Source organism: Talpa europaea, assembly GCF_964194135.1.
Source record: "Talpa europaea genome assembly, chromosome: 12".
Classification (NCBI taxonomy): Eukaryota; Metazoa; Chordata; class Mammalia; order Eulipotyphla; family Talpidae; genus Talpa; species Talpa europaea.
In genome coordinates, this window is record NC_140079.1 from 14,680,219 (window position 1) to 14,702,672 (window position 22,454).

General features: G+C 42.3%; 1 protein-coding gene across 3 annotated transcripts in view; it reads left to right on the forward strand.

The window, feature by feature from the left end:
* Positions 1–6,430: 6,430 nt before the first annotated feature.
* The window catches only part of TTC12 (tetratricopeptide repeat domain 12), a gene marked incomplete at both ends in the record, with an annotated part of 48,885 nt that continues 32,861 nt past the window's right edge, over positions 6,431–22,454 (forward strand). For 2 of the 3 annotated variants that reach the window (XM_084249060.1, XM_084249061.1), the window contains 6 exons: positions 6,440–6,501; positions 13,558–13,711; positions 14,245–14,269; positions 14,862–14,939; positions 15,728–15,849; positions 20,703–20,762. In XM_084249060.1, the coding sequence (XP_084105186.1) occupies positions 6,440–6,501; positions 13,558–13,711; positions 14,245–14,269; positions 14,862–14,939; positions 15,728–15,849; positions 20,703–20,762 (501 nt within the window). Of the gene's footprint in view, positions 6,502–13,553; positions 13,712–14,244; positions 14,270–14,861; positions 14,940–15,727; positions 15,850–20,702; positions 20,763–22,454 lie in introns of all 3 variants that reach the window. The other variant, XM_084249062.1, reaches the window with a different exon arrangement.

A 22,454-nucleotide genomic window follows, 5' to 3' on the forward strand; every position in this document is an offset into this window, starting at 1 on the left:
CTGTTGAGTTCTGAAGGAGATAGTATCATTGATGTGCTGCCTTGCAGTATACAATATGCTTTTCATGCAAGAATAATCATTACCTGACACTATTACTGTAGTAATGATCGTTAATTAAGGGCTTACTATGTGGCAGAAACTTTAAAATATTATTTCTTGATCATCACATGTCCAATGTGAACAAATGTATTTTCCCAGCTGGTGTTCATTTTCTTTGTTTTCTAGGCAGAACCTCAGCTTGGGGGCAGGGTGAGAGGATTCCCTTTCTACTCCTGGGACTTTCATGGAAACTGCTAGCAAAAAGAGGTTCTATTCTTACTGAATTCATGGAAGTTTTGAGCTTCCAGGTGCCACCCTGAGAGAAAAGACTGGCTGAGGCTGAAACCAACGCAGAGGAAGCAGAGCCAACCAACAGACAGGAAGCGCAGCCGATGGACCTCTTTTAAAAATAGCATTTAAAATGTAAGGTATTCATTTAAAAATATTTTATGGGATGACCAATGGAAATGAATATATTTCAACCCTATGTACATCAAAAGTTATAGATGCTTGTTGCGGTATTGTGTACCGTAGTAAAAGATATCAGCAGCAACTAATGATCTAAGACTATGACCAGCTGTCAGGTGCAGGGCGGTGCATGGAAGGCAATGCAGGCACTCCATGACTGTTACTAAAACAAAGCAGGGACAGATTGGACTTATGTGGGCAAGAGATGCATGGACCCCCCTGAGTCTTGCTCATCTATTTAAAAGGGGCTGGTAATACCATCTCCTCAGACTGTTACATAACTGCATGAGATGATATTTAAAGGGCCTGAAGCATTATGGGTGTTTAGGACATATCAGTTATTATCATGATGATGATCTACCTGTAAAGTAAAACATGCAATGCTATGTCAGCATGTTCACATCTTCCAAAAATGGGCAGAAAGGGCACAAAAGATATGTATCAAAATGTTAACAGTGACAGTGCTGGGGAAAGGAGAGCATGTGTGAGTTTTCTTCTGTTTTTTTAGGTTTCAATGATCTGCTCTTAATGTACGATTAGAATGTGAACACAAAAAGAGGTAGATACTTGGTAGAAATACATGTACCCATTCTTTCGTGACAATTGGGATGGAGCCCACTCTAGGCTATTAGTTCTGCAGTCCTAGAAGTCCATGTGTCCTGTTTTCCACAAAGCCATGGAGGCTAACAAAAGTCCCACTGCACAAAGCTGATACATCTTTATCATTTCTGAGTGGTGTCAGTCACCCCTAGTGGTGCCAGTACCCCCCACATAGATGTGAAATATTCACTGGGGCTTAAACCATTCACATCATTTGAAACACTTCCCAGAGAAGCAACCTCAACAACAGCAGCAATAGGAAATACTTAAGTATATGACACACAATAGGTGCTCAACAAACATTAAAATGCATGAATGGCTGGCTGATTGCTGGTCTTGTCTCCTGCCTGTACCTGCTGTTATGTTATTCCCAGAATGACCACCCAGGGGCAGTGCTGCTCCATGCTAAGCAGAGCTGGGCAGACAAAGTTTCTGTGGCACTAAATGCCCAATTCCCCTTTTCTTTTCAGGCAGAGAAATCCAGGATCCACAGAAAGGCTTTAAAGGAGATAGCTAGAGTCACCTTATTTTCCCTGATGGAGTGGGGGAAATGTACTTTGGCCACAGGAAAGATGCAGCCCTCCCCTTTGGAGGGTTGGACCAGCCTGTGAAGCAAACGGGAGCAAGGTGTACCAAGGGGGGATTATACATCCAGGAGGTAGGCTAGACCAGAGGCTCCCAGGATGGGCACTGCCCATAGGGGTTTGAAACAGAGCTCTCCAGGGTAATTCATGGAAGCGGTGTGGGGAGACGGGGTAGTGTGATCAAGGGGGGCACCCAGACCAGGATCACATCTTGGCTGAGCCTCTGGCAAGTCACATAACTTCCCTGCTTCCTTTTCTTGCCTGTGAGATGGAAATAGAAACTTGGAGGAGTTTTGAGGGATTTAAGTTTGATAATGTACATGAAGAATTGAGCTCCATGCCTAGCAGAGTCCCTGAGGAGGTGTTGGTTACTATCATTACTGCTGCTGTTGCTGCTGTAATCGCTGTAGTGTCGTTAATTACACCTAGAAATCCTGGGGAAGACTCTTGCCTGCTACGGACAGGCTAAATCTATGACTAGATCATGGACTTATGGAATAGAAAGAGCAAAGGGTGGGTTTAAGAAGAATTAGAGCTACATTTTAGGGTTTTTTTTTTTTAATAAAAGGACATGTGTTTGAGGGGGGAATCAAAGATCATTTTAAAATCTCTATACAGAGGGAAGAGACTGGTGAATTTCTTTAGCTTCCTGCCCAGCTAAATCTTTCATATCAAGTCTTCAGTGAAGACCTTCAAGGCTTGAGACGAGGCGTTCACAGCACCCTGCACTACTTTTGCTTTATGCCCTCTACTTCTTAAACATCACAGTCAGAATTTAAATGATTATTTTATTGACCTTTCACCCCCTTAGATGATAATGTCCTTGAGGCTGGCTTGCCCCGTCTTTCTGAAAATCCCCAGCGTATGCTCGGCACTAACAATTCTGCTCCTGCCTGGCACCTGCACTCTCTACCACTTCTTATGGGGCACCGCAGTCCCTGGGGACAGCCCATATGGCTGTCCTATGTGCCCCAGCTACCACCACCTCCTGAGGCAGCCAGCATGCTGAAGGAGTCATTCTGTTGGAGCTATCCCTGGCCTACTGAGAGGAGACACCCTCAGCCCCATGGTGCCTAGACCTCAAGAGGGTATCAGAGTAGGGCTGCGTATGTACCAACTTCTCCCCGGGATTTCAGTCCAACAGCCCTTCAGTTCTCTGTGGGGCTCACAAGAGCTACCTACTGGGCCTAGGCTACAGGCACTGAGACTGCTGAGACATCTGCCACCCCCAAGTCTCCCCCACTACCCCTCTATCCTCAGGGGCTCCTCAGTTCCTACCAAACAGGTTTCCCTGAAGCACCTACAAAGTTCAACAGGTGCCAAGTATTTCTGATCATCGAGCTTACGCCCAGGAAGGGTCTTTCTTCCAAACTGCTTTACTCACTTTTTTCCCAGCACATAATACACAGAGTTTTGTTTTAAAGAAGAGATTGGAATCTATTCAGGGGTGAATGTGTTCTTTGCCTCATTCTCCTACTAAATCCTACAATAATTCCTTGATAATAACCTTTTTCACTAGTGACTAATGTATTAGAATATCTTAACCATAAAACTATAAGAAAGTGCCATTTCTCCATGTTACAGATGAGATAACTGAGGATGAGGGAGGGTACATAATTCTCCAAAGGTCTTTTTTTTTTTCATTGTTATTAATGTTTATTATGTTTGGCACAGTGATGTATTTCATAGATTTTTAAGGATGAAAAAATCGTTACACTATGAATTCAAAGAACTTGCAGACTGTATGGTAAAGAAAATGTCAGGCTTTTCTGCCCTTCCGCCATCAGGATAGATGATGGATCCTTGTCCTGAATGCATGCCTGATGGCGGGCACCTGGAATAGGGTGTGGGCATAGGTAGATGGGATTCAGCTGAGCTAAGACTGCTTTTAAGGGCGGCGTCACGGGGACACCAGGAGCAGCAGCAGAAGCCGAAGCAGAAGCCGAAAGAGAAGCCGAGAAGCAGCAGAACGAACCCCAGAGAGAGCCCAGATAGAGTAAAGACTTACTGGGGGCTGGGAGGCTGGCAGGCCTCCCAGCCCCCCAGCCAGCACCCCAGCCTGCCATATGCCTGGTGAACCCCAATAAAAGACCTGCAAAAAACCACTGAGGATTCTGACTCCTCCTTTACCCGGTCTGCATGGGATCAGAAAACCTGTACTGTGCCCAGTTCCGTCCTTTACACAGACGCAATAAATAAAACTAAAGTTTATATCAGTTGTTATGAAAGCATTATGCTGCCTCAATATTTTAATTTATTTTATTATTTTATTTTACTTTATTTACCAGTAAGCAAAACGGAGTCACATACAAGCCTGTCTCCCCCAAACACATTTCCCCCTTTGGGGTCAGAAGCAGTAAACTAACGGGGGTGAGACACTCCCTTCCCACATTAGCAGAAAAAAACTGGCGGCGATTAAGAAATAGCTCGACTCTCCAAGCTTCCCGCGCAGGGTTCCCAGTCTCCAGCCCCGCCCAAGCCCCGCCCACAACTGGGCGGGGCACGCTCCACGGGTGGAGCGTGGGGGCGGAGCCCCTGCGCGCTGGCCACGCCCCTCTTAGGGCCACGCCCCTCTGCGTCCCGTGACCCCCCTGGCCCCGCCCCGCCCCTCCGCCATTTCCTGCCCATCCCCAGGCGCGTCAGGTCAGTGCGGCGGGGTGGCCCGCGGTCTGCCCTGGGGCTCGGGCCTTATCTGGCCGTCATAGCCGAGCGGAGTGCGCCGATTTAGCCGCAGCAGATGGAGTGTCTCAAGCTGCGAGCTCGGTAGCGGCGCGGAGGCCACTCGGCGCTGTGGCGCGGTTGCCGGGCAACGGGCCGTCGCCGGGCAACCGGCCGTCGCCCCGCCCCCTCGCAGGCGGAGCGTCGGCAGCGGGCGCGCCGCTGGGCTGGGGCGCAGGTCCCGTCGCGCCGCGGGCGCTTGTTGGCTGGAAGCGGAGGCCGGACGCCCCGGCTGCGCCTTGCCCTGGCCTCCTGGTCCTTTAGACACCCCCTGCCCTGGAAGTAGAGGAGTTGGAGCCTTCTTTCTGCGTGGGCAAGTTAACTCACTTCCCTGGGGCTCAGAACGCGGGTGAATATTTAAGTGAGCCCCACATTCTCTGCCCCTCCCCCACCCCGGTGTAGGTCAAGGTGCCTCTTCCACTGCCTCTTCCACTACCCCAGGCGTCCTGGAGCCCCGGGATCGCCCTCACCTCTGGTGCTACCGGTTTGTATCCCGTTCCTTTGAGTGAGTGGGATTCTGAGGCTCAACACGTGTGTAACTTTATGTATATGTACCAGATCTTCTTGATGCAGTTACCTATTTGGGGGTATTTGGGTTGTTTCCATAGCTGAGCTATTGTAAATAGGGGTGCAGGTACCCTTTTGAATTAATGATTCTGTGTCCTTTGGGTAAATACTTAGGCGTGGAATTGCTGGATCATATGGAAGCTCCATCTTTAGCAGGTTGAAGAATCTCCACACAGCTCTCCATAGTGGTGGGACCAGTTTGCACTCCCACCAGCAGTGCAGGAGAGTTCCTGTTTCTCCACATCCTCGCCAACATTTGTGGTAGCTAGTTTTTTTTTTTTTTTAATATGTGCCATTTTCACTGGTGTAAGGTGGTATCTCATTGTAGTTTTGATTTGCATTTCTCTGATTACAAGTCACAGTGGAATATTACTCAGCAGTCAAAAAAGATAAACTCATGCAATTTGCAGCAACATGGATACAGCTGGAAGGGATCATGCTCAGTGAAATTAGCCAGAAAGAAAAAAAAATACCGGGGAGGGGAAGAGGGATTAGGGTCAAAATAAGGAGGGTGGGAATTGTGTGGGGAATATAAGCAAGGTGAAAATGCATACATTGCGCAAAAATGAAAAGTGATGTAAAAATATATAAAATTTAAAAATTAAAAAAAAAGTTCACACAGCTTGAAATTGGGGCATCTCAGAGAGATCAGGTAGCTCACAGATTCCAAACTCCCAGTTACAGGTGTTACCAGACTACCATTAAATTAGGTGCAGATCAGAATCACCTGGAGAGTGCTTACAACTAGGCCTTCCTGGGTACTCAGCTTGCTGAACAGGAAGTTTGCACGAGGCCAAGGAATGTGTGTACAGTTTTCAGCAAGTTTTTGGATCAGTTTTACCGTCTGTGGGTGAAGTTTTGGGAACCACTGGATACACCGTTTGTCATTTTCACTCGCAGTCAACTGAGGTAATAAAAGAAATCTGGAAAAAAGAGACTGGTGCGTCTGCCGTCAGGTTGTAATCCTTCAGCCAGTTTTTTGCTTCTCTTCACTCAGAAATAACCACAGGCTTGTATTTTAAATAAGTTTGAGCAATTCGATGCAAAGTGTCCTGGTTACCTGTCACAGCCTTCTGCCTGGGCCTGCCTGTCATGATCAAAGTCAAGTGTTAGCATTCTCTTTCCCTGGCTGCAGCCTCCTGGTCTCCTTCAACCCAGATCCCTGAACCACAGCACTTAATGTTGGCTTTTGAGGAACATTTTGCAGAGTGGTTTCCCCAGTGGAGAGAAGGCTGGCAGCTTTCCAGAAGTATCCCAGCAAATAATGAGTGTCCCTTGGCCTTCACAGCAGTTGGAGTGAAATAGATCACCCTGCTGTTATTCATGACATTTATAAACACAAATCTGTCTTAAAAATAATGACTTGGCTCTTAGTTTTAGAAGGCTAATAAGACTGACAATTTGTTTGTTTTATTATTAATTTTCCTCATTTGTACTGCCTCCCTCAGGGATTCTGGCTCACAATGGCCAATGATCAAGAGAAAGACTTGCAGAAATTTCTTAAAAATGTGGATGAAATCAGTAAGTACCATTTTAAACAAATTAAATTCTATGGAGAGGTGTAGTGACTAAAGAGAAATTATTAAGCTAAGTTCCTAGGTTGCCTGACAGGTTTATAACTCATAAGAAAAAAATGTAAGTGAAATTTAACAGAAAGGTATTGAGAAGCAGTAATATTAGTGCCTGGGGTAGTATTTTCTGCCTGTTAATTGGTACCAGAAGCAGTTAACATCCATACTGACTGCTCTCTGTATTTTCTTCCTTTCCATGTCAAATCAAGTCAAAACAGCTATTATTTCCCTATTGCCAGTGAGCTTTACTGTTCCTTTTGAAGTGATCACTCCCTGGGTCCATCTGGACTCCCTTGTTTATGGGTACAGCCATTTTTGGTTTAAAATTGCAGAGGGAAAATCAAACGGCTTTCCCTCAGGATCCACCAGCTTACATGGATGCCTCATGTTGCCATACCCCTCTCTCTTCCTCTAAATAAGAAGATCCCTTCTCAGCTCAGATAGGCTGGAGCTTAGAGAACATACTCTGATCCCACAGATCATATATGGAGATTCCAAAGGAGTCAGTCCCTACTCAGACTTTGGGGAGCTTATTTGAGCATAGAAAAAAGCAAACCAATAAACAAACCTTACATAGCAAACAAATGTGTTGAAATTGCAGCTTCCAGCTGACTGTGGTTCCAAAGAATACGATGGTTTAAATAATAGTTTGGGTAACTTCATAAATGATACCTCCATAGTGTGTTCTTTGTGTTTGTCATGGAGCTCTCTGCTGCCCACTTCTAATTGCTCACCTTGGCCCACTGCTCACCTTTCTCTTCTGGTGACCTATTGCAAGCACGTGGTTTTAACTACCACCTGTTTGCTGCTAATTCCAGGTCTAAATTGCCACCCAGTCTCTAGACCACTGTATCCCACAAACACCGCAAACTTAATACATCCAAAATTGAGTTAGCCATCTCTTTCTTCCTCCTGTCTTCCTCCTCTCAAATGAAACCTGCTTCTCTTACCTTCCCTTCATCATAGTGTCAGTTGGTGGCACAAACATCCAGAATTTATAAGTCACATTGGACACCTGCAGTCTCTCAGCCCTGGGTTGAATCAGCCATTCAGTTTGACTTCTTTGTCCAGCTCTAGCCTCTCTGACCCTCCCCTTTGTTCTGTGTCTTCTTACCCAGACTATTTCAACAACCCCTGATTGTTTTTCCTGCCTCTAAGCTTATACTCCCCACAGAGTAATGTATCTAAAATGCAAATCTGACCCAGACACTTCTCTGCTTGGATTCTCTCTGTAGTCACAATAAATTTCAAGCTCTCATCAGGACTTAAGTCCTCCCACGACCTTGTCTTACCTCTGGCCTCTCCCTGCCTCTCGCAAGGAGCAGCAACAAACTGCTTCTAATTCCCCACACATACCCTGACAGTTCCCAGTCTGTATGTTGCCTTCCCATCCCCTCTGCTTCCCTGTCTTTCTTTACCTGACTAACTTTCACTCATACTCAAAATTGATGCACGTATTATTTATACCAGTACTGTCCAATAGAACCTTCTGTGATGATGGAAATGTTCTGTAATCTGCACTAACCACTATAGTCACCAGTAGTCACATGTGGCTATTGAGCATTTGAAATGTGGTTAGTGATCCTAGGAACTGAATCTAAATTTATTCATTTATAATTAAATATATATGGCCACATATGTATAGATTCTACACATTCCTTAACTCTTGCTATGTTTTAAGTATTGTTAGGCACTGGAGAATACGTAACAACAAACAAGAATTACCTTCTTCATGATAGTTGGAGTCCCATGGAAAAAACAGATACTGAACAAGTAATTTCAAGTGTGATGCTTGATTTAAAGAGAGACTTGCAAAATGTAAGAGAATCTAACCCAGTTTAGAGAGTTGAATTCATCTCTTTGGGCTGCTATAACCTGCCTATCGGCAGGTTTGGGCTCTCTGAGTCCTTGCTCCTGAATTTGTGGACAACCACTTTCTCTGTGTGTCCTCAGCCGGTCATATTCCTAATGTCACTTCCTCCTCTTATAAGGTACCCAGTTGTTTTGGACAAGGCATCACCCTATTACCTCATTTCTCTTTGATTATCGCTTTCAGTGCCTTACATCCAAATACTGTCACATTGGGGTGACGGCTTCAACATATGAAGCCTGTAACAAGCCAAATGAGCCTTCCCTGAAAAGGCGAGATTTAAACAAAATTCCGCAGTGTGAGTAGGAGTTGGCTGTTGAGGAGAGGGCAGGGCAGTGTCTGCAGTTGGAAGAAGAGGTAATGAAGAGAGAGTGAGCTGCCTTTGAGAGACTCGGGATAAAAAGCCCCTTATGGCTACGGAGGTAGATTAAGGAAAGTTCCCATCTGAATATAAAAATATCTGCTCAAGGAGGCCCTCATAGCAATGATAAGAATGAAGAGAACCCTTTGAAGGGCTTACTCAGTATTAGAGGAGGTACCATGTTCTCTGCCCCCACTTATGTGAAATAGCCTTAGATTATGGGTGCTATGGGCGGAGCTGATAGGAATATATCACAGAAGGCAGGTGGGCTAAGGGAGAGCTTCCCTGCGACATGACTTGCACCTGGTACTGCTGGGAAGACGACATGGAAGGAGACAAGTGAAAGACAAACAGGTAGGCTGATGATGGCAGCCATTATCTTGATGTGGATCTCTGGAGACCTGCTTTAGAACCGCTTTCCTCTAGTTCCCCCCAGGAGGTACCTTAGACTTGTGGCAAACCTTCAGACCTCATGTCCTTTCTTCTGGCCGATCCTGTTTGGCTGGGTATTTCCCACGTGAGGATGGGTAATTTGTGGTGTTTTATTGTGAAAACCTTACTAGGAGCTTTATTCTCTCTGCACGCTAATTCTGTTAAAGATAAGGATGCTGCCTTTGTCTTTCTGCAGCGGATGGCAGAACCCCTTTGTAGACCATGCAAGTTTGGAGTCCCTGGGTGTCCCTCAGTTGCAAGCTAACAGATTTTCTCCATTGCTTCTGTGTGTCTGCTATTGAGGCTCTTGTTTACAATTTTTTTAATCAGCTCTAGTGTTTTTTTTAAATTTCGTTTTGTTTTTTTTTTTTTTTTAGGATTTATTTATTTATTTATTTATTTATTTATTTATTTATACAAGCACCGGGTACAGTCAGAAGCGCGGGAGGGTGAGAGAATTCATCAGAGCCAGAGGGGAGAGCAGAGCAGGCAGACTGACAAGAAGTACAATGCTGAGGGGGGCAGTGGGCGGCAGGAGAGGTCTGCGCACCATGTGGGACCCTCCCCTGCAACAGGGGATCTAACCAGCGCTGCAGAGGCTGAGGGCAGCTTCGCAACCCAGCGCTCAACTGCTGCGCCACCGGGGAGGCCCAGCTCTAGTGTTTCTTAACTCCATTATTTCTGAATGTAGCTGCCTTATATTTTCATTTTATTCTTTTGTTTTATATCCTTCGTTGTTTTTTTTTAAATTCCATCAGCATTACCAGAACTCTTGCCCTCAGTTCCCTTTTTGTCACTCCAGAGAGTCCAGGTTCCTTTCAGGTTTTTGTTCTGACATTTTTACTGTGTTTTTCTATGTCCTTATTTTCAATTTTGTGTGGGTTTTAGTAAGAATAGATTTTCAAGTGTTGTTTTTGCAGCTGTGGTGTCCTGGGGGTACTGGTGACTGGTACAGGGAGGGGTAGTAGGTATCAAAGAGGGCAGGGCAATAAGCATCAAAGGATCTCCTCCAGTTGACTCAGAAATTTGAACTTCCTGTTGTGAAGCTTGTCCTGGGGTGGGGGGGGCGGGAGTGACAGGTGTTTCTCAGCTTGGACTTCAGTAGTAATCTCCTTACTAAGGAAACTGACCAGATTCTGGGTACAGCTGTTCTGTGTTATGAGCCTTGGCTTCAAACCAGCAATCCTGTCTCCCCACCTCTGCAATTCACCTGCACAGCTCTGTCCTGGGCCTTCCGGAGCACCCACTTATCCAGTGCTTATCCAATACTAAGCAACCAAAGGACAATCAAATTTTAGGAGATTGAAACCACACAGTAACAAATTCTATTATTGGATAAATAGCCCTCCATCCAACAATTTCCCCTTTCAGGAACCAAGGAGCATTCACAAAATGTGTGAACTTAGCCATAAAACAACACAAACCAAAAATCCTGTATCTTGGAGACTGTATTCTCTGACCATGAAATAATTTAGCAGTTAGAAAAAGATAAGCCACTTTCCTCTCTAGTAAGCATTATCAGAATAAAATTTACAGTTCTTCTAGGGGAAAAAAAAAAACCACCAGTTCTTCCTTATGCTGTGTATCTCTTAACTACACTCACACAGAACACTTCTGACACAATTCTGATTGCCACAGGTGTAGAGATTTTCCCCATACAAGGTAACTATACAATATCAGCTGAGTGTCCTACAGTTTTTTTCTGGTATTGTTTACTTGTATGCCTGCACTATCATGGAGTTTTTAGGACAGGCGATGAAACTTGAATGAGCACCGAGGATGAGTTAGGTATTAGCATGGAACTCCCTGACTTAGATGGTAGTATTGTTGTAACAGAGGAAAACAAGGATGTCCTTATTAGTAGGAAATGCTCACAAAAATATTAGGTGGTATTGGCATCTTACCCTCAAATAATTCAGGGACAAAAGATCATCTGATTTATGCATTAAACTTTTCTGTAAATTTGAAGTTGTTATAAAAAACAAAGATGCTCTAGACCCATACTGTTTTATAGTTGAGTCCCTCTGAATAGTCAGAAAACAGATAATTTCCATATTACACAAACTTTTCCAAAGAGTATAAAACAGAATACTTACCAATCATTTTATAAAGCTAGGTACCTTAACACTGAAAAAAAAAAAAATGCAGGGCAATATTTATGAATATAGTTAAGAATTTTAAATATCAGTTCAGAAAACTAAATCTAGTGATGAATTAAAACACAATTTATCATGGCCAAGTTAGTCTGCCTGAAGAATGCAAAGTTTAACACTAGAAAATTTATAACTATAATTTTTATTTTAAAAGAGAAAAGCCAGATAAGTAACAACAGATATGAGTATTAACAATAGAATGTTTGATAAAATTGAAGCCCTTTCATGATAACGTTCTTAACTTATCTAGGAATGGAAATTTACGGAGTACTGTAAATTTAACTTAGAGTACTGACTAAGCTTCCTTTGCAAACATCTCACTTGAGGTGAGCCAGAAGCATTCTATTAAAAGTTGGGAATATTATCATTCCCAATATTATATTATCAAAGATATTATCATTGCTTTTATTTAACATTTTAGTGGATGTACTAGAAATAAGACAGGAAAATAAATAAAAAGTAAAAAGAATTGAGAGGTTGAAACTCATTCATTGACAATGTGAGAATCGACAGAGAAAACCTAAAAATTAATTATTAAAGTAAAAAAAGGAAATTCAGTAAGGTTGGGATACAAGATTAATATATAACATTCGGTTGCATTCTTGTATGTGTAGTATATACCGTCAACAATTAAAAGAGGTAATTTTAAGAAAGACTTCATTTACAATACCAAAATAAATCCATCAAAATATATGCAAGCTCTTAATGGAGAAAATTCTAAAATTTAATTGGAAAAAACCCCAGTGATCAAAGATGAAACATTTTGAACAATAAAATAAACAGCATAGTATTGGATCATAATCCAAAATATAAAATATCCATATGGACATAAATAATGATGATTAAATACTTACAGGCATACACACATACATGCATACTTAGGGGAGATCTCCCACACGGAAGATTTCTAATTGATTTATGTAGATACTCCCTCTCTAGAAGGGGGACCATAGCTCTCCACCCCATAAGTGTGAAATACATTTAGGATCTTGCTTCCAAAGAGTACAGTATAGGAAGTGACTTTTCCAGTGAAAAAACCTGACAATGATTATGGTTAAGATACTAAACCATCTACGTAGCATGTACCCTTGACAGGATGTACTGTGGTCTTCCTCCCCAAATCCTATAACTAGCTATGAGAAAAACAGAAACTCAAGGTGAAGTACACTTCTTAAAAAAGAAGAAAAAGAATAGAGTTAAATGCAGGACACCCAGCTCGTATCAGACACTTGTTTGGTGGTGTGGGAAAGCAACGCATATTGGAGTTGGTGTCAGAATCATACTGGGACAACATACAGGGTTACTGAGCATCATTGATGGTGAAGTTGAGTCAGAACCAGGTCCCCCAAGCATCATTTGTCTTTATCAGTACTCAACCTCCTTATTCAAGGCCTAGAAAAGTGCCGTGTTGGGTTTTTGTGTGAAAGTTAGAAGGGCAAGGGAGTTCATTCAGCATGGGAGTGGGATGGTGGCCAAGTGATGGGCCGTGAGGTCTCAACTGGGCAATAAAGTGAAGACCAGGACAGGGTTAAGGGCTGTTTTGTGATCTCACATCGACCCATTACCAGTTTGTCTCTCACGAAAGATTGTAAGCTCCTCACAAGGTTATTTTTTATTCAGCATTGTTATCTCTTGTATTCCATATAATTACTTATAGTAAGCTTTCCATAATTTGTTGTTAAATAATGGTCTAAAATTCTCTTCCTTGAAGCACATCAGTAAAATTTTAGGTGAAGCATTTACAAAACAAATTCTGTTCTTAATTTGTTCTCATTGATTCTCATTGCTTTACATTCTAAAAATGGGAAGATGTTGGTCAAAGGCTGCGAACTCCCAGTTAGAACATGAATATATTTGGGGGAACTCATGTGCTAGATGTTGGCTGCAGTTAATGCTACCTTATTATACTTAAAAGTTGCTGAGGGAATAGGTCTTAAATTTTCTTGTCACAAAAGGTAAAAGGAAATAGATGTGTTGCCTAGTGTATTGTGAGGGTCACGTGGCAGTTTACACATACATGAGATCATCCCGTAGTACACTCTAGGTTTACACATGCTGATTGTGTCTCAACAAAGCTGGAAAAATAAAAGTTCTTCACCGTGGGTTTTCAACACCATCTTTTCACGTGAGTGGAGGAGTGTTTCCTTTGAAGACCTTGCTGGAATGATTGACATCTGATTTCTCCTCTAGCCAGTTTGATCCAGGAGATGAATTCTGATGACCCAGTTGTCCAGCAGAAAGCTATCTTTGAGACAGAAAAGAGATTGCAATTTGCAGAGGATGTCCAAGAGGAAGACGGCTGCAGGACCACTTTGAACAAGACCATGATCAGTCCTCCACAAGCTTCTGTGAAGGTTTCCCTTTTCTTATGTTGAAGTTACATGAGTCGCTACAGTGAGGAGGTCTGTGTTAAAGCAGGGGGGGTAGTAGTTTAATCTCAGATTGGCTGATGAGGGTGAAATTGACATTGGTTTCTGAAATTCACTAGGTTTATTTTCTGAAGTGATACTTTTCTTGGTCTTTCTGGGTCATCTTTAAACCAATCTTTAGATTTGTTTTGATGAAAATTTGGCCTCTCCATTCCCTCAGCTTGTGACCATATTTAAGCTCTACTGCTAATGAAATATATTTACTCATTTCCAACTCCTGCCACAGTGGGGTCTCCTGAGCTGCTCTGTCACTGCAGACTTAGCCCCATAACTGGTACTCATACTCAGATCTCCTGATTTAAAGTAAGTCCCCTGAATTTGGGGCCCTCCAGTGTTAAGGAAATGACTCTGTTCCCCATTTATAGTTGATCCACCTTGTTGGTTTATAGACATGAATCAGAGAGTAATTTTTGAAATAAATTTTTTGTTGTTTTTATGTAACCTGTGCCCAGAAGAATGCAGATGAAATAAATTCAGGTAAGGAGAGCATCTCTCTTCCCAATGTGTATTATTTATTTAAAATCAGTGTTTATTGATTGCAACTGCCAGACCCTTATAGTCTATGGATTACAAACAATCTATGAACAAAAAACATGCTGACCACCCATTCTCTTCCCAGTAGTCAAAGGAGATAGCATTCAGGGGTTTTTCTCTGTTTTCTTCTGGCCAAACTTCTGTTAACTCAGTTCACTTATTCTGTATCATCCAATTTACTCTCAAGGTAGTCAGATAGTTTCTCTGTTGCTCAGCTCAGAAGCTCATTATACTAAATGGAACAAAAAAATCTGTCTTTAAAGAAAAACTCTTTTTGAAAGGCATAATTCAGATTTGAAGCACAGAGACATAGCCATCACATATAATGATAAATCACACAGATTACCATTTAACATCAAATTAAGAAAATGTCATTGTAGTGCAGTTGTTTTCGTGTGTCTGTGTGTGTACATGCTTGCATGTGCATACATGAGAAGTATGGCTTTAAAGTAGCTTTCTTCTGAACTTGAGCTAAAGAACTGATTATAGTGTTTTGGATTTTTCTTTTTCATATTTGAAATTACTCTGCTGTCAGAGACCTTCTTGGCATCTGTGGAGAAGGATGCAAAGGAACGTGCCAAGAGAAGAAGGGAAAACAAAATCTTAGCAGATGGTAATTGTCAGTCTTCACTTTTCCATAATAATGGGATGATTTGTGGTAGAAAGAACACTTGTGTCTTTATGTTGAAGTCTGAGATGATCATAATCAGCGGGCTCGTGATGGGTCTCTAGCGATGGGACCTGGCCAGGGTGAAACCAAGGTGATCTATCTACCCCTGCAGAGAGTAGGACATGGTCTGCAGTCAGCCTCCAGTTAGGTTGCTTTGTAAAGCACATGGGTGGATTGAGCAGATCGGATTGAGCAGTATTAAAGCTTGGAAAGTAGGGAAAGATGAGAGGTACCAGTGGCTGGCCTGAGGCATAAGTGAAGGGGTGCAGGAAAAAAAAAATGTGAGAAAGGAGGGGGGAAATAAATGCAGCAGGGTTGTGTGTGTGATGGGAGATACACATGACAGAAGCCTTCCAGCTTTCCATGGGTGTATAGTGCAGAGCTAGTTGGTTTCATGTTTGCTACAAATTGAGTTGTTTGACCCTCTTTATGAGACATTGAATGTGTAGACTTGGTCTTTGTGGCAAGCTTACAGTGGTTCTAGATCTTGAGGCAGAAACATTTACTGTTTCTGAGAAGCTACTTAGAAGACTTTGGATGGATTTGGTGGGGAAAAAAGCCCTTAAGCCAATCCTGAAATTTCTGCAGAGGAAAACAAATGACAGAATCAAACAAATTTTGGGTCAAAGGAAGCTAGGACCTTCAAAGTAGAGTTAGAAAAAGAGAATAGTGTCTAAAAGAGTCTTTCACTGTGTAGGGAGAACTCACCTGTATGACTTTTATTATCGTAGCTCTAAAGGAAAAGGGGAATGACGCATTTGTCAAAGGTGATTATGACGCAGCTATCCGGTGCTACAGTGAAGGATTGGAGAAGCTGAAGGACATGAAAGTGCTATATACCAACCGAGCCCAGGTCAGTGATCCCAAAATGTGTCCCTGGAATTCTCTCAGAGAATAGTGGCCACTAAACTTGTGAAATCAGGGCCTCCCCTGGTGGCGCAGGCGGTTGAGCTCAGCACTGTGAAGCTGTCCACAGCCTCTGCAGCACTGGTTTGATCCTGGCCTGCCAGCGAGGGTCCCACATGGTGAGCAGACTACTCCTGTCTCGCCCGCTGCTCCCCTCAGCAGTGTATTTCAGTCGATCTGCCTGTTCTGTTCCCCACTTTGTCTGGTGAATCCTCTCACCCTCCCGCACGTCTGGCCTGTACCCCGGTTCTTGTATAAATAAATAAATCTTTTAAAATAAATAAACTTGTGAAATCAAAGAAAGATGAGACTACATGGTACCAGTGTTGTGCTGGTAAATGTTTAGCAGCTGGCTGTGTTCAGGATGCAGGGGTAGTTGTTTGTACAGAGTATCTGCCAGTTTCCATTTTTTAAAAACTGTGGTCCAGCTTCAAGCTACTAACTTGAAACTGCTGGAGGAGGACTTGGGACGAGCTACACTGAATCAGTTTTCTCCATAATGTAAATCAGCTCCAGCACATCAGTCAATAGTGACCAGGCACTATTCTGTGTGTTTTAGAAAGAAATTAATGGAATGAAAGGACCTATGAGGGCATGGAATTCTGCCACCACTGGATTTTTCCAACCTCCTTTGTTGATGGTGGTCTAAACTTCTAAATGTTCCTCTCCTGTGAATTTCCTACTCCTTCTCTCAATTCCTCGTTTATTAAAATTATGTGACTGGGATAGACTATGGATGGACTATGGGTGGGCCAAGAGCCAATTTCTCAGACATTGAGTCCCTAAAATCCCTTATACTATAATTTTATGTCACAGATCAGTTCGTTTTCCTGGAATGCCAGGTAAAACCATGGCCCAGTGTGTGTTAACTACTTGTTAATGAAGGGAGAATGTTGATGGTTCCCAGATGAAACAAAAATGTCACCTGTGACCTTATCCTTGAAAAGTACCTTTGCTTAGGCTTGAAAACCTGATAGATTCATGGACATGATTATCTTATGGTACGAATATGTCAGCAGGACCTGTGTGAGATGAACTTGATGCGGTGTCATCTGCAGGAGGGAGAGGATGCAGCAGAACCCTCATCAGCTCCAATTTCTGTAACTCACGATTAAGAATGTCCTGCTGTGGACTGCTGAGCACGAGTGCTGAAAGCCAGAACCAGGACATTAGGAGACTGAAAATTCTGGGGAGTGATGGTGATATAATGATAAATAACGGCAAGCACAGTCTAACCTCATTAGTTCAGTTGTTGGGATCAGTCAAGACTGGAGTTGCAGTGTCATTTACCTAGCCCCATTTGTGGAGGAAAATCATTATGCAGAAGAGAATTGATCAATAAAATGGTCAGAGGTGCATTTAGCAGTGTACATTTGATCACCCTAACTTCTTGAGGGCAAAAACTGCCATATACCTTTTGCCTTAATGCTTCATTTCTATCAAATGTTCGCCTCTAAGCAACACTGGAGACACCATAAGTCTGTTTAAGGGACTTAAGTTTCTGTTGCTACTTCAAAAGAAACATTAATGCAAGCAGTATAGTAACTATAGTTACTTTTTATTTGTCACCAAATATAGTCTTCAAAAACATCTACCTACTGGTTTTTTTTTTTTTCAGTCTGGTTACTCTGAAATTGTTTGAAAGCAGTGAAATTGAATTGCCTTTAAAATGTTATATAATTCAGACTTACATTCACTGTAGACAGTCTGTACCCTGATTCGTCTCAGTTAGTTACATTTTTACCATAGCAAAGTTTAAGCAGCACTTTGACTACTTCGGGAAAATTACATTAAGAATGACTATGAATAAATATAAGTAAATACAATGAAATACTTTGAGGAAGCATTTCTCCCAGCTTTCCCAAAGAGAAAGCTTATAGAGACAAATAAATACAAAATGTGCTGCCTGGTGTTACGAATCATTTGAACCACTGACTATGTTTAAAATGCCTCCCCTGTTTGCATGCAGTGTTACAAAACACTTAATAAGGACCCTGTGAATTGAGTGTTGCTGCTTGCTAGAAAGAAAACCTACCCTTTCATCGCTTTGTTTTTCTCCTGGAGCTAATGTTATGATCAATAGATTGCTGGTGTAATTTAGATAAATCAGCAGTTTAATTGCCATTTGGAAAAAAGTAGTTCTTTTTTAAAATGTGGAAAAGCAGAAGGGAACCAGGAAGTTATAGGATATTGAATCTAAGGCTTAAAGAAAAGGTAAAAGGTTATGTAGGGACCTTCTTGGGACCCAGACAGACTCTTTTAGAGTTTCTGTGTATTCTGAATAACAGTGTCTTGAAATCGTGTTGCCTAGGAGGGGGTTGGTTCTTCCTCACATCCTCTGACTTTGCAATGAAACCCCAAGCCCTGAAGGAAAGGATGGTGCTTTATAGAACAGACAGATCAAAGAGTCGTAGTCTTCAATTAGTACAGAGCCCTGTTTAATGAAAGGCATACAGGGCACACTGTAGAAAGTCACTAACCAACTGTTGCTTCTCCCTCCTTACTTTGGTTGAATGCTTAGATTCCCTGTGAGTTATAATACTGACCCCATCATTGGCTTGTCTATGTAAAAATCTCATCAGATTTATTGTTAAGAATGTCACAGTGGGGGCCTCCCCGGTGGCGCAGCGGGTTGGGTGGCGCAGTGGGTTGAGCGCCATGCTGTGAAGCTGTCTGCAGCCTCTGCAGCACGGGTTCAATTCCCAGCCGGCCAGGGAGCAACCCACATGGCGCAGCAGACCTCTCCCGTCATGCCCGCTATTCCCCTCAGCAGTGTACTTCTGTCAGTCTGCCTGTCCTGGTCCCCATTCTGTCTCTGGCGAATCCTCTCACCTTCCCGTGCCTCTGGCCTATACCCCAGCTATTGTATAAATACAAAATAAACCTATAAAAATAAATAAATGAAAACCTTAAAAAAAAAGGTCACAGTGCCGTGCACAGTTTTGATTGGGGGCAGACCTCCTTGTGGTTATTGTAATTATTGGCTCTAGTCTTGGTGTCTGATGGGACCCTGACTTTGTTGTCTCACAACAGAGTGAGCATTCTAGCTTTTTGGGGAATTTTCCAGAAGAGTGCTTAGTCTATTTGTATTTATACAAATTGAGAAGAATTTATTGACCACTTTTTGTGACCAATAATTAACACAGAGGACACAGTAGCCTTTTTATTTGCTATTACATTGTTTTTAATTTGTTTAGATGCCTCGTTACGGTTCTTTGAAACTATAAATGAACTAAATTTTTTAGTCAGTTTATTTTGAGTGGATCACAGAACTCTGAATCAATTCTTGATCTTTAAGATTTACTCCAATTCTAGGAGATCCCAAAGAGTGCCCCAAGGCATGTGACACTGAGGCTTCATGGTGGGTCTGGTTCTTAAATATCAGCCATTTGCTGTGTTGTTTCCTCCTGACTGCACTTATGAGAAAAGAAGCCGGAGTTTTTATTTATCATTTTTTGGTCACAGCTTATTGAGAAAATGGAGGTAATACACAACTCACCCATTTAGAGTGTACAGTTCATGGTTTTAGCACTTTCACAGAGTTGTGCAACTGTCACCATAACCAATTTTTTTTTTAAAGATTTATTTTTATTTATACAAGAGCTGGGGTACAGGCCAGAGTCGCAAGAGGGTGAGAGGATTCACCAGAGACAGAGTGGGAAGCAGAGCAGGCAGACGGACCAAAGGCACTGCTGAGGGGAGCAGCGGGCAACACAGGAGAGGTCTGCCTCACCATGTGGGACTCTCCCTGGCTGGCCGGGAATCAAACCAGCACTGCGGAGGCTGCAGACAGCTTCACAGCATGATGCTCAACCTGCTGTGCCACCAGGGAGGCCCATAACCAATTTTAGAACTTTCACCAACCCATCAGAAACCCCCTGCCCTTTAAGCAGTCACCCCTAACCCTTCCATCCTCTCTCACCCCCAGCCCTAGCAACCACTGATGTACCTTATGCCTTTATACATCTGCTTTTTCTGGACATTCCAAATGAATAAGACCATACAAAGTTGTCCTTTTGTGATTGACTCATTTAACACAGTGTTTTCAAAGTTCATCCATGTATTAGCACTTCATTCCTTGTTATGGTTTATTTGTATTTTCATTGGTTGAAGACATTTAAATTGTTTCCACTTTTTTATTCCACTTTTTTATTCCCACGATCAATGTATGAGGGTTCTAGTTGTTGTACATGCTCACCAACACTTATTACTGTTTGTCTCTTTGAGTCCCTTTAGCATTTGGTTTAACTCTGGAACAATAATAGCAGGGTAAACTCTAGAACCCTTGAAGAGGGGTGAGTGTTGTAGGGGTATTTTCTTTTCCCCTCCAGGTCCTTTTCTGCCTTATGTCTTCTGTGGGTTGCTCATTTCACTTCTCCACTTTCTAGCTTCCATTTGGATTTAACCAATGGAATCAGAAGGAAGAAAGTAAGATTAGTGTATTTATTTTCCCAGACTTGGTTCTACTAAAACCATAGCTCCCATTATACAGTGATTTTTGTGAAGCTGTCCTCTCCCATTTTGTTCATTGCCTCCCATGCACCTTAGGTTCCAGCAGTGATAATAGCTACCCTCTGTTGCTCGCCCTGGGGTTCTGTAATATCTCTTACTGGTTTCCCTCAGCTCTGCTCTCCTCACCTTGTAAGTAGTCCCATCATAAAATCTCCTCAGTCTGTTTTCTGCTGGCTGATCCAGGTGGGGACCAGTGACTACCAGCCACCATTCAGCTTTTCTGCTGCTCTTTTCTGTGTAAAGACTGCTGGCTGCAGAGTTGTGACTATCAGCTCTCTGTCATTACAGGCTTACATAAAAGTTGGGGACTACCAGAAGGCACTAGTGGATTGCGACTGGGCTCTGAAGGTAAGCAGGTATTTCCCATTCCACTTGACGGAGTTATATTTGTTTGTTGGACCAGATGTCTGAATGTGAGGTGAACAGAAGAGAACCCAGTGTATCCTGGTAGGAAAGGACCAGGCTTTGTTGAGCCTCCCTCCATTTTCCTCATCTATAAAATGTAAGAGAATTGTGAGGACTTAGAAAATGCACATAAGGTACCAAGCTTCTATTAAATACTCCAGAGAAGCTGCTGTTAATTTTGATTTTTAAGGTTTGTTTTGTTTTTTATTTTTTGCAATATCTCATCCTTTGTTCTTATGTTACTCTTTTCCTTGTGTTCTTTTTTTTTTTTTTTTTTTTAATATTTTATTTTTTTTATTATTATTTTTTTTTTATAAATTTTATTGTTATATTCCCCATACAATTGCAGCCCCCCATTCTGACCCCAATCCCTCCCCTCCCGCCCCCGCCCCCCTAAAAGTGTCTCTGGTTCATAGTTTTTTGTTGATTTTGATTTTTACTTTCTTATAGTTATTCATTTTCCTGGTCCCTTATTTAAGTTTTCTAGATTCCTGCTATGAGTGAGACCATCCGGTATTTTTCTTTTTCTTTTTGGCTTATTTCGCTGAGCATGATCCCTTCCAGCGCCATCCATGTTGCAGCAAATTGCATGTGTTTATCTTTTTTGAATGCTGAGTAATATTCCATGGTATATATGTACCACATCTTCTTGATCCAGTCATCTATTTTTGGGCATTTGGGTTGTTTCCAAAGCTGAGCTATTGTAAACAGTGCTGCTATAAACATAGGGGTGCAGGTGCTCTTTGGGATTGATGTTTCTGTGTCCTTTGGGTAAATACCTAGGAGTGGAATTGCTGGATCATATGGAAGCTCTATGTTTAGTAGGTCCAGAAATCTCCACACAGCTTTCCACAGTGGTTGGACCAGTTTGCACTCCCACCAACAGTGCAGAAGAGTTCCTTTTTCTCCACACCCTCGCCAACATTTGTTGTTGCTAGTTTTTTTAATATGTGCCATTCTCACTGGTGTGAGATGGTATCTCATGGTAGTTTTGATTTGCATTTCCCTGATGACAAGTGATGTTGAACATTTTTTCATATGCCTGTTGGCCATTTGCATTTCCTCTTCAGAGAAGTTTCTTTTAAGCTCTTCTGCCCATTTTTTGACTGGATTATTTTCTTTGTTGTTGTTGAGTCTCATCAGCTCTTTGCAGATTTTTGTGATCAGTCCTTTATCATTAGTGTTGGGTGCAAAAATGTTCTCCCAGTTGGTGGGGTTTCTCTTTGTTTTTGTTATTGTCTCTTTTGCTGTGCAAAAGCTCTTTAATTTGATGTAGTCCCAGCTGTTTATCTTTGCCTTCACTATCACTGCTTTGGGTGATGTGTCTGTAAAGATGTCTTTGATGTGCAAATCACGTAGTGTTTCGCCTATATTTCCTTCTATATATTTTATGGTTTCAGGTCTTATGTCTAGTTCTTTAATCCATTTTGAGTTGATTTTTGTGTATGGTGTGAGGTGGTGGTCAAGCTTCATTCTTTTGCATGTAGCGACCCAGTTTTCCCAGCACCATTTATTGAACAAACTTTCTTTGCTCCAATGCATAGTCTTTGCTCCTTTGTCAAAGATTAGTTGACCATAAATCTGTGGGTTTATTTCTGGATTTTCTATTCGATTCCATTGGTCTGTATGTCTGTT